Raw genomic sequence first — 13,405 nt, 5'->3', positions numbered from 1 at the left:
TTCCTAGCACTAATTATTCCAGGCAGCTGTTATCCTCCATTTGATCTTCAGTATCCAGGAAATCTTCTCTTCAAAGACTAACTCCAAAGAATGCTTAGCATGTGCCACTTGGAGATAAAATGCATCTATGTTACTTAAAGGTCATACACCCTGTTGGGTATTTTCAGTGAAGCCCCATTAACCCTCCTACAAGTTCACAATGGTTTAAGAAAAATAAAAAAGATAAAAGGTTATTTCAGTGGGAAAAAGAGCAACACAGTTACTTGCACTGAAGTGTAACACCCAGTAGAATAAAAGACGAGGTAGTGCTAAGCCAGGCAAGTGTCAAAGACTATGCATATAATCTAATCACACAACTTTTTCTCTCAGGCTGTTTCCACATCCAAAAGTTTGTCAGGGAGAGACTGACGACTGCAATGGCATAGTATTGCAGTTATGCAGCTCACACAGCGACCCCTGCTGTGAGCTTACAAACAACAGCAAACTGTTACATCCTGATTGTCCAACGTTTGCCACAGATGCCATGGCGTTTCACTACCTCCAGGAATCGGAGCAGGATCTACCATCAGTTCAAAAGTGTCTGAAAATCTGTGAAATACGAATACACCCAGGTGCACTTCTCGCATGTCCCTCCTTCCCACCTGGCCTTTGGCACCACTGGTTGTGCAGCCAGCTTCCTCACTAATTCCCAGTTGACACAGTGAACTCCTAGTTTATACCGTGGATACTGACAATGCCTGCCAGCAAAGCACACGAGCACTTCTCAGGCTGAGCCCTTTGCTCAGCTGGGCCCTGCACCCCACTCCTCCCTCCATGGCCAACACTCACCCTGCCCCAGACAGACCTGCTGGGCTGCAGTAGGGTGAGCTGTTTCACACTGTTCCTGAACCTATATGGAAATTGGCACCTCCCCTCATTTAACCACAGTAATCCCTAGGTGACTATATAAAAGCTTTTCCAGTGTTTCAGGGAACTGTCAGACTAACCAAAGTTTACCACTGATCAGAAATCCACAGCAGTATCTGACAGTTAATTCTGATGTTAGGACAAGAGGGCACGGGCTTAAGCTCTGTCAGGGGAGGTTTAGGTTGGATATTAGAAGGAAGTTCTTTACAGAGAGAGTGATCAGGTATAGGAATGGCTTGCCCAGAGAGGTGGTGGATTCACCGTCCCTGGAGGTTTTTAAGATGAGGTTGGATGTGGCACTGAGTGCCATGGTCTAGTAATCACAGTGGGGTTGGATCAAGGGTTGGACTTGATGATCTTGGAGGTCTCTTCCGACCCAGTTAAGTCTCTGATTCTATGACTGACTGACAGGGACTGTAGACAGAGAACAGGCTGCTCTGGCTGTTGTCAGCAAACAGCAAAATCCTTGCTCCAGATGACTGCATGCCTCTCCAGTTTGAGCTAAATCGAATCCCACCTTCCAAAGTTACTGCAGTACTAAAGAAATAAGAGATCACTGGTTTGAGAACCACTTTGTCCAGGCATATTGGTATATAAGTATGACAAATAGTACTTGATAAGTAATACAAAAAGCCCCGTGCACAATAATCTATCACATTAATTCCTGTTTCTAATACTAAGGGAAGGCAGCCCCTGGTGGTCTAGTGGTAAAGGCGCTGCGCTATCACCGCGGAGACCCGGGTTCGATTCCCGGTCAGGGCCACTCCCGGGCAGGTGGGGCTCGTTAGCCCTTAAAGGCAACCCACCTACGTCCTAAGGACCTCGCTGCCACCGTCCAAGCTCGCTTGGCCCCGGCAGATGAACCTTAGGATTAAAGGGTGGGCTCAGTTCCGCGCACACTGTGTCTCACCTAAAAAATCCAATGCGCAGGCTGGAAGGTGGAAAGACCTTCCCCGGATCTTCGCTCGCGAAGACTGGCCATTATTATTACTAAGGGAGCATTTTATGTAACATGTACTGTCCCAATACATCAACTTCTCACGGCACAGCTATTGTGAAAAGTGTAATTCCGTGAACTCAAAAATCTTCATGCATTACAAAACTAATCCTGTAAAGTTAGTTATGACTTTGAAACAGTGACAGGATTACTGTCACACAGAAGAATACAGAAAAGAAGCTAAGCAGTGAATGTCCAAGTCATACGCATACCCCAAACAAACACAATCTCGTGTGTAGCACTAACTCAACCAATTTCACTGTTGTCACAGCTGCTAGCACACTGAAAAAGAAGAGTTACAACATTCTATACCAAATGTTGCAGAACAAGAATTTAATAGTGACTCTGCAATCTATACATCTTCATATTGAAGAATCTGCATTTTCTGCTGCAAACTAGGCCTAGATTCAGCAGCCAGATTAGTGCTTCGAGCATGATTTACTGAATTGGTTTCACAGTAAGCAATGAAATATTTGTTCTGCAAGAATAATTTTTTATATTGTAACCACATTCAGCTATGACTATCCCATCAAGTTTCTACATCATTAAAAAATACTGTTGAACTATTTATTAGGGAAGGAGGGAAGAAAAAAAACTAGTTGTAGTTAGGTAAGCAGTGGTTGATTCTCTTACCACCTCAGGTGTCTGTCACAGGGGGCCCCTTCCACCTTAGCAGCTGGGGCCAACTACAGAACACACCTCCACAATACACTTCAGACAGATCAGTTTAGCCCCACCTCACCCTCACCCCAGATGTCTGCCATTTGCGAGGACAAGCACTCAGCGTGGGGCGAGATGGAAGGATGCAGGGTTATGGCTCTCAATTTCACAGGGCCCACAAGTTTATACAGAAGTGGGACACCACAGCTGATTGACCAGTGTCTCCCAGATCTCACCACACTCCTTTGGGTGAAGGGCTGGTATGTCCCAAACAGTAAGTCAGTACAATCAGCATCCACTTACTTCTGTGTGAGGCACGTTTGGGGCCAAGTTTGATGCTCAACAGGCAGAAGTGAACAGGCAACTGAAAGCTCTCTCCTGTCAGAGGCAAGTGCCTGAGGTCAGATGCTCATTTGCTCAGCTTCCACCTAGTCCTGAACACCTTTCCCATGAAAATTGCACCTCTCCAGACACAGCAGATTACTGGACTGGAAAAGGAACAACAGCAGTGAGCCAGAAGGCAGCACATTCCTCAAGGACATAATGGTCTCTTAGTCAGCAGGCTCCACGCTGTCTCCAGGAATTTACCAGCAACAGTGATCCCAACGCAGCCAACTTCCTATTAACGGCAGCAGTGGAATGATACTTAGAAGAAAAAAAAGTGTCCGTCAGGTATAGTCTTATACCCCACGCTGATACCGAGCACTGCCCAGTGTCACCTGAAACTGTAAGCACCTAGATCCTGAACAGACTCCCAGGGTTTGTAACAAAGGCAAGCCTATCTCTGGCTCCTGACACCAGCTGAAGCAGCCACCAGGACAGTTTGCTTAGTTAAATCCTAAAGAATGTAGCTGAAGGAACTCATGAAAAAAAGCCATTTTCAAGAACTGTTCAAATTTTAGTCAATGATGGAATATGAGATGATATTTGTTCTGAGGGAGCCGAGAGGTATTTTTGATGGAGGTAAAACACTTCAGTGGCGAGAGTTAGGGACAAAGAAGTTAGGAAAGTACATGACACAAAAAAGTAAGGATTCATATAATCCCTATAGATTCAGAAGGAAAATATATGGTTTAGGAATGCATGTGGGCTCCTCAGCTCCCTAACCACCATGGCAATCCCTGTGCTGAGCAGTCAGGGAGTGAGCTGCTGCAGAGATTGCTGGCTGCACAATCCCAGGAAGATCTCTGTAACAAAGTTGGTTGGAACTACTTTAATGGAAAGCTCTGCCATAAAATAACAGCTTGTGGAAAGCAAAGTCCTTTGCAGCAAATTGTCATCTTTGATTAAAACATATTTCCAAATTCTAAAAGCATAATTTTGACTCTTTTTAGGATTAAACATTTTATCACCTTACTTAAAAATGGCTCATTACATAACATGAAATGAAAAAGGCATCTGAACAAAGCATTTTAGTTCTAAATGTAAGCTTTCAGAATTTTGCTTCATAAGCAATTGACTCTTGTGAGTGGGTGTTTTATTTCATGTTGGAACAAGATAATTTAGTTGCTGTATCCTTAAAGCAAAATTTCCCTCACAGTAAGGATTCCAGGTTCTGTAATGCTCTAATCACTTAGTTCTTGCCATCTTTTGAATCTGATATTCTGCAGTGGCACAGACCACAAAAACTTTTCAGTCGAGATATGACCAAATGAGATAGGACGCCAGCCTCTTTCTTTCCAGGAAAACAAACAAACAAACAAATTTTCTTTTCAAAATCAGAAAAGTAAAGGAATTTTGCTTTATCTTGGGAGTTAAGAAACTGAAATCAGCACCAAAGTGGCCTCTGAGGGATACCTAATCTGAACAATCATACAATTTGCCAGGTTTACAAGGAAACCCACTGGACAGTTTGCCGATTTAGAATTCATATTACAGCTTTGTTTTTACACTGGAGAATACTGGCAAGAGAAAATGGCAATCAGCTGAAGTATTTTTAATTAGCCATTCAAGGGCTTCCACAGATTCACACACTAGTCAGCTTTCTGGAGCTAGCACACATCACCATGAAGAGTACGCCGGAGACAGTGAAACAGGGTGGCCTCTCCCTGTAGGACTTAACAATGCGACTGCTCATCAAGTGATCAAAGATGTCAAAATTCATTACTTACAAGATCATGTCCTGTGCGCACATCCCATCAGCAGCACAGTTACACTCTAAGTCTGGGAACTTAGTTGATAGTTCTCTACAAGAATATCCTGTGAGAGGGATAGTACGCAGTGCTGTACCAGAATTTTAGTGACTTGCTGCTATCTGAAACTACTTCCCTGACTCCCAGCATCCTGGCTGTGTTGCTCAAAGACCAGTTCCAAGAAGATACTCTCATCAAAAGACAGTAACCATGGAATTCACTATCTAAAGACTCCTTGGGATTATTCTGTCAAAGATTAGTTGTCAGTCTGCTATCCACACAGCTGGTAGGATGTTTAATAACACTTTTCTTTCTCCTAGAGTGACTGATACCCAGAATATACTATTTAATTTACATTAGCAAATACTAAACATGAGACACACCTATTCACTGAAACCTTTCTTCATGACTTGATGCACAGCAATGAGTGTTACTGTTTGAAGTCTTTCTCATCCAAGTCCAGTGTAAATAGGAAAGTAATCCTTCTCAGTCCAGCTCCCATTGCAACAGAATAAGCTTTCACATTTCCCGGAATCTTGGCTCGCTGAAGCTGGATGAAATGTTAGTCAAATGGCATCTAATTTTATGCCCTTTTGCAAGGCTCTCCAGTAATGTTTTTTAACATCACACAATTTATTAATAATACTGGCTAACAATGAACAACTCAGTTAGGATCACACATCTTGAGCCATTTGCCCTTGTGCACAGCCCATCCCAAGGGACCAGCAGGTGAACTTCACCATCCAGATCAAAAGAACTGCTGCCCAATGCAGCTTATGAACCAAGCACATGCTACCATCCCCACTGAGCCAAACTTCAGCATCCCTGAATACAGGTTCTCTGCTTTTCTAACTGGTCCATTACTTCATTCTTTGCAAACCAGCACAGGACACAAAATGGATCAGAAAATCTTTGCTAACCACTGTTCAGACCACCTCCACATCTGGAGTCATTAAGAACAGAGAAAGCCTTTGCTCTGTGCAGCATAACTAACAGTTTGATGAAAACAGCAATAATTAAAAATCAATAGCAATATTCTATTTATTTATACCTGTATTGCTACAAGTAGGCAACTGACCATAAAGGAAATTTAAAGGATCAAATTCATTAGCACCCACGAAGGGCAGGCTAGTAATGTAGCCAAGCACACAAATATAGATGAGGTAACAGGAAAGCTACTGAACTGAAACATTCAGCCAACTAAGTCATTTGAGAATGACTCACATGAAATCAGACTCCATAAGAAGTAAACCTCCTATGTTAACTGCATCAAAACAGGAATGTGCTTTTGATAGATCAATGAAATGGCTCTTGCTATAAAAAGTCACTGGAGTAGATTCATCTGCCTTCAAACATCACAGTTACTGAGTAGATTTAAAATCTATTAGATCAACACCTTGAAAATGACAAATGATTTTCTAAATGAATGTCCTGTTTCACATCCACTTGGAAATCTAAATTAGAGTTGGAGATGAGCACAGCACATGCATGATAGTCTTTTAATTGCAAATGCAATGCTGGAAATCACACAGACATTAGTATTTTTATTTTTTAATAGAGAACATCCTCCTCTTTAATATATATTTCAGATGTTAAAGTGAAGAACATGAAAAGCAAATACAAGCTAAAAAATAGCCCCCTAATTTATAACAGTGGAGATTCAAGGGAAGAGGGGTAGGTTGAAACTGCCATAGTAGGAACATTCATTGAATAATGGAACTCTTCCTAAAGAAATTAAAAAATTAAGCCAGAGAAATTGAGGTGTTCCAGGTTAAAGCATATTTATACAACTGTGAAAGTGCATCAAATTACTGGGAAACGAGTGGGAAAAGACAGATAGGCCACAGGCAAAATTTGATCTGCATGAATTATTATACATAAATAAAACCAAAACCCAGCCACAGAAACCCACTACACATGTACACAAGTGCTTGTCCCATGTTAAGAGCCATCTGATCCAGAATCATAGAATACCAGGTTGAAAGAGACCTCAAGGATCATCTGGTCCAACCTTTCTCAACAAAAGCATGGTCTAGACAAGATGGCCCAACGTTTTGTCCAGCCGACTCTTAAAAGCATCCCATATTGAGGAATCCACCATTTCCCTGGGGAGTGCTTTCAATGGCTGATTGTTTTCATTGTGAAAAATCTTCCTCTCCTCCAGGAATCTTGTGGAGGTCAAGTTCAATCAAATCAGTATTAGCTGTGCCCACAGTATATAGTGTTAAAGTTGTTTTCACACCTTTAACCAAACTTTTATCCTATGAACTAAAATTTGTGAATTTCTGCCTTGGTTTTGTAACAAATGTTGAGGGACAAAGAGGGATGGCGAAAAGGTGTGAGCAGATGATTAGTGCATGCAGGAAAAAGACAAAGAAGAACATATGAAGACGACGAAGGAATAATGTGAAGATAACTCAAGGTTGGGGAGTCATCTGGGTAGACACTGCAGGGTAGACAAGACATAGGGATGAGAAAAAATGGAACAAGGCTGAGAAGTCCAATATTTAAAGACTAAGTCAAGTAAGAAAAGCTAATAAAGAGTTTGGAAGGAAAAAAAAATATAGGACAAGACACAGATGCAGCAGGACAAGCTAAATGGAGGGAGGGAACAAGACAGAAAACAGAAGTTTAATCTAGATGTGTGAGTACTTTTGCGTATCTAAGTTACACTTTTCCAGAGACACGTGATGATGGTGACCTTGCCCAATTCTCTCCTAACCAATTCACCCAAACACCAGCAGGCAATGCTTTCCCAGTTTCCTCTAAGTGAGTTCCATAGCCTGTGAGAAAAGTTGATGCTACAGAGACAGTAACTCATTCTCAGAAGTTGAGGAGACTTCATAGTCCAATCTTCTACCAGGAAGCTGTCCACCCTTGAGGACATGCAGGGTACCAATCTGTGCCCAGATGGTGCCAGTTCGTGCTAGCTTTCTATGCAATTGAGATGCACTCAAAGAGATCACTAACAGTGCTAGTACATATAAACATAACGCTCTGAATTTCTCTAAATGGGTTTCAAAACATTCAGCTCACTCAATCAGGAGCTTCTGAATAACATTCACAACCATGTGGGAATTAATGATCTCTGTTATACTTAAAAATCCATTTGTCACAGTTTTTCAACTGCTTCATATTTGGAACCTAATACTTCCTTTGTGAATAACATTTATTTGACAGCCTGATGTTAAATCTTTTCATTCAATTCTTGCCTGACCGCATTTGTAAAGCACTTCCCTTCATGTTTAAGGAAAGGATATGAAAGCCATGAACCAATGAAAAACAGAGATAGACCTCTATTCCTGCACAAAATAAAATATTCTGTCTCCCTCTACTGGCTCTGCATTAAAACAAACCTGGAGGAGGAAAAGAAAACTAGAAAGCTAATGCTTATTCTTATCTTAGAGAAATTTATACAGGATGCTATGTTGCATTAGCAGGAGAATAATACTTTAATCATAGTTTCTAAACAAGTATTACAACAGACAGTACTAAGAGTCTTTCTGAACATGGCATGAAACCTATTTAAAGTTATTATAGGTACATAGCACCATAGCTATACAGCACCAAATTAGTGATATATTTGGGAAATTTTCTACTAAAATTATTTCTTCATTAAAAATACAAGAGAATATTAATGAACTTTCTGTTACTATAGCTTCACCTTATTTTATATTGAATCAGATTTAAGCATTCCTGGTTGCCTCCAGTCAGAATGAGTTACAATTGAGCTGGATGATTTTAATTCTAAATCATTTATAGATATATAGATGTTTTTAGTTTGGGTTGTTGGGGGTTTTTTGTTTGCTTGTTTTAATTAAAATGACAGGCAAGGAAATTTTGTGATTCAAGGAACTTCTGGTTTGCAATTCGATCAGTCAGAACATATTTAGTAACATAGGCGAGCTGTCACTGTATACAATACAGGGAGATAAAAGACAGAAATGCCTTTTGCATATTCTTTAGATGACAACTGCAAAACCTTAATTTATTTTTTTACTGAATTCTGCTTTTCTCAAATGATATAATTAGGTGCATAAAGCACCCTGCTTAGTTTTTAAGGTGAACTTGAAATAGTTCACAATGCCCCAGAACAAACTTATATCTTCTTACCCTGAATAAGTCAAAACCACAAGAGTAAGAGAAACATGTGTCATGTTTGCCATGAGGCCATCACTGTGATTTCTCTCTTACTGATTTTCTTCATTGGAATATTTTATTTAAATTTGGGTAAAAAATCATTCTTGAAATGAAACTGGTCAGTCATATATCTTACAAACCAGAAGTACAGCAGAGTGTACTGATTTTATCACATATCCAACAGAACAATTAATCCTCCCTCAACAGAGCCATAGCTGTTCATGCATCTGACTAAAATACATTTCACTATGCAGTGAATTTTATTTTCTGTGGTGATACCTATTTGCATGCAAAACAGCATCACCTACCAGGGACAAGGATCAACAGCGTAATGAGAAACACAGTAAGTTATGAAGTTGTCCCCGGCAACTGCTTGTTCCTCCACATTTACTCTATCCACTCAGGGGTTCAAATGCTGCAGGCCCTGTGCTGGGTACTGGTGCTTCTGGAAGACAAGCAAATCATATATGGGCTCCCAAAGCTGCCAGGAGGGAGACAGGGGCAGGCCTCTCCTCTGCACTCAGCAGAGACCAAGAGCCAGCAGAGGTCAAAGACTGAGCAGTGGATGCCTCCCTTTGTGGGCTGTAAAACGCACAGACCCTGAGCTTTCAGATACTGAACACAGTTTAAAGCATACAGTTTTTTAAACAGTACCTGTTTTTTTCTCTCTGTAAAAGCAGACAAAAGCACGATAGACATTTCAGCAGAAAATAATCAATCAAATTTATCAGCCCTGTAATTTCCAAACTAACTTTAGTTACCCTTAAGAGTTACTTTATCAAGCAGTATTCAAAAAGGGTCTGACATAACTTCATGAAAAAGTATTTGTTTGCAATTGGACTGTACAGATTGCTTAAAGGTAGCATTCAAACGTAAGAATGTGAACTTAAGGTTAATTAAAAACTAGAGTTCTAGCTCTACATAGAGATTTCACTATGTGGGAGAAAAAATTCCCAGTGTGACAATAGTATAAACATACCATGAAACTCTATATAAATCAGGTGAAGAATCACTGAGATTTTGAAACATTAGAATTAATGTTAATGCAACTCTAAGAAATTTGTCACTTCTACAGAATGTCAAAATGTTAATGCTCAACATGAAAGCACATTATAAAGCTTTATAGCACATAACATTATGCTGCAAGTATTTACCTTCATCAGAAAAACCTAGAACAATGAAAACTTCAGGAAATTAGTAATGCTTTGAATTTTTTAAAATGAGAGGGTAGTCTACAGAATATTTAGTTTCCATGGGTTTTAGTGAACAGAAAAACTCTTACATTTTGTGGCAGAGGGGGAGATATGCAATTTTTAATGTTATATCACATTAAATGTTCTTTTTTTTTTAATGGTTAAGAAATGAGAAGATAGATCTTTCCACTGTTAGTGTAAGGTTTGCGGAAACTTTAGAACTTAACTACATATTCAGGCTACTCTAAATCATTTCTCCCATGCAGCCACTTCCACCACCCCCTGAAGAAACTGGAAACAGGGAACTGCTACAGAAAAGAAATTAGTTTACCCCATCCCCTCTCCAATTTGACTCATTATATTCCAACACAGGGATACCGCTACACAGGAAATAGTAGAAAGACAAGAATAAACAGTTGGAGGGAAGAAGATCAGTGGTGCCGGTCTTTGGACAGGTGGTATCAAACATTGCCTCAAAGGCAGGATTACCAGGAAATTTCAAGTTATACATCCTACAGCAAAAGCTTATTATACAGAGAATGCAAGAATGTTAGCACATCTACACTGAGCAATAAAAACACAGTTTTGATCTATTCCAAAGCAACCGCAGTTATCAGAAGTCGTTCAACATATCCCAGTGGCTTTGGATTAGACATTAAAGCAAGAAGAAACTAAGTTTTTGGTGCTGTGGAATACATGCATCCAGTTTTTGAGAAATATAAGCTGAAAATCACCACTATGTTAATATGATATATTAATAATTAAAATATCTCACTCGAAGAGATGTAATTCACAAATATACACAGTCTTAAAAAACCTGCATGCATATGCATGGATATTAAGCAATTAAACATGTTACTTCAGCTATCTCAGTTGTTACCAGCACACCATAAACATAATACCCCATTAATTTCAGTGTAAAGTGGTACCTGAAACTTGCAAAATCACATTCATATTTAGGATGAAATCCACATCCCTTTCAGTCAACAACTTTTTACCTAATAAATGAGACTCAGACCTCCAGAATTTACAGTCAAATGCTCTAAATACTTAAAACATATACAAAATTCAAGAAGTCTCATTTAAAAGGAGACTACAGTATATGCTTATGTGCTAAAGGCACTGAGAACTTGGTTATCAAACTGATGTTAATAAAAAAAAGTTTTCGAGAAGAAGAAATATGCCTATGTAGCAAATGATAGCCAAGAATTTACATGCCAGGTTTAAGTAAAACAAAAGAACACTTTTAAACGCTTAACAGTGAAGTTTCAAGTTAATAGACAAACCCTTAACTAAACTACATTAGCACATGCCACTACAGTAAAATTCTTTTAACAAAATTTTTACATGCATCTCAAAGCTTCTGCAGACATTTTTATGAAAAGACCATGCTTTATTTACTGTACCTGAACATTTCTGTACCTGTCACGCTGCATGTTAATGGAAAAATAAGACAGGGAATATTAGGTTATTTTCACATGTCCTTTCTAAAGGCATAATTCCTATTTATTTTGACACGTGATGTTACATGCAGCTTTACTTTAGCAGAACTATTGAAAGCACTTCAGCCTATCTTAAGATGACAACTTTGCCAAGTCAAATAAAAAGGTTTCACTGTTCTGGAAGAAAAGATTAAACAATTAAAGAGTAACATCTCTCCTCCTTCCCATGCACTCTCTCAGAACCTCCCAAAACACTGGTACTGATAAAGGGGTTTGAGGGAAGTAGGCTTGTTTTTACTAATACTCCTCATCTTTGATCAAGTTGATACAAATGAGTTACATGCTGTTAACAATGCTCTGGGAAGACAATTCCATATGCTGTCTATAGCTGCAAGTGAGAATAGTTTCCATTTCTAGCATCTCCCTTGTAACGCTATGAAAGCAGACAGCTCCACACAGCAAGCACTCCAAAAAAATTCAGCTCAGGTTTTCTGTTTTAATTAAAGCTGAAAAAGCCTGGCAGACAAGCTACAGTGAGGGTGCCACAGCATTACACACAGCTGAGGCTATGGCAGCTTACCCAGCCGAGGTAGTTGAACATTGACTGTTTCCAGGTGCCACTGACATCACTAAGAGCCAGTCACATCTAAGAAATAGCAAAGCCTGGCCTCTTGACTTTAAATGAAGTGTGAAGGCTTGAATGAAATACTGCCCATGTTAATGAAATAAACTACTTACACTAGCACACAGAAAGTACTTACACCGTTTCTGGGAAACCGCCTGCAAACAAGCTGTAACAATGTCGCAGTTCTTCTGGACTTTTTGTACAAGCCTGTCTTTCTGCTTCAGAAGACGAAGCAACTTTGCTGATTGAATAGAAATCCTGTAATTCAGTTCTTGTTTTATAGTTGTTAATTCATCAACATCTGCCAACAAACAGAGAAAACAACTTCAGTACAGGCCAAAACACTTACAAACAGCCCATTGTCGTTGATGTACAAAGAGACTTGCCCCGTGGACATGTACATGTACAAGCTTTCTATAAATTACAAGTTCTATTGACTGGGGTAATTTCCAACTATAAATATTTTCAGGATCTGAGCCAAAGTCTTTAATTTTCTTTTAAACTAAAGTACTTCCATTTATTGCACAGTGTATGAATCTTACTAATTATGCTATTATAAATTCATAGGATTGTGACAGATGTAGCCAGAATATCCAAAAACGGTGCAACCAGGGAGTAAATTTTAAATACAGTATCTTCAAGAAGCTGCCTGTGTGTGGGGAATATGTGCATTCGTAACAAAGGAACACCTTCAAGAAGGTGCCTGCAAAGCTAAAAATCCAAGTCCAGAATGAGTGCTAAGTGGGAATCTCCACTAAGACGCAGCTGGACAGCTTCAGTCAAGGCCTCAGCTATTTCCACTGGTCAGTCACATTGTCCCCAAACCTCCCTCAGTTCACCAAAATGTCTCAGCTTACTTTTAATATTCCTATTGCCCCCCATGTGATATGTTTCAGGTCCAGAAGAGGGAGCTGTTGGGGAGATATCTTAAATCCATGAATTTTTCTGAGTCCTCTGCTCTGTTGTCAGAGGCTCAGCCCACCAGTGAAATCCTGGATCTTACCTATCACATGCTGACCTCTTCAGCTCTTCCCTATAATAGCCTGGCACAGCTTGTCACCAGCATCTACACAGCTGTCTGCTCCCTGCAGCTAAATTTTCAAATCCTATCACTTTCAATGCAACCATGCCCCCCTGATGCTGGAAGGAAAATCAATGCAAGAAATCCATACTTCGGTAACCTGATCTAATGAGAAAAATATTTATGCACCCAGAAAAAGCTACTATTAGTGGAATGGTAAACAGCTCAGCTCATGTGGCAAAACTTTTTCAGTAATTCTGGAGAGCTTAAAGAAAAGGACAAACTGGGC

At 39.8% G+C, this 13,405-nt stretch overlaps 1 protein-coding gene across 2 annotated transcripts in view; it reads right to left on the bottom strand.

Moving 5' to 3' along the window:
- The window catches only part of TBC1D30 (TBC1 domain family member 30), a 53,210-nt gene that overhangs the window by 38,321 nt on the left and 1,484 nt on the right, over positions 1-13,405 (bottom strand). For both annotated transcript variants that reach the window (XM_050325349.1, XM_050325350.1), the window contains exon 2: positions 12,232-12,396. In XM_050325349.1, coding sequence (XP_050181306.1) covers positions 12,232-12,396 — 165 coding nt within the window. The remainder of the gene's footprint in view (positions 1-12,231; positions 12,397-13,405) is intronic.

The sequence above is a fragment of the Myiozetetes cayanensis genome, unplaced genomic scaffold, assembly GCF_022539395.1.
Source record: "Myiozetetes cayanensis isolate MyiCay16 unplaced genomic scaffold, myiCay2020 scf3, whole genome shotgun sequence".
In the NCBI taxonomy this organism is placed as follows: domain Eukaryota; kingdom Metazoa; phylum Chordata; class Aves; order Passeriformes; family Tyrannidae; genus Myiozetetes; species Myiozetetes cayanensis.
The sequence above is the reverse complement of the archived record's forward strand: the minus strand, read 5'-3'. Positions and strand labels throughout refer to the sequence as shown.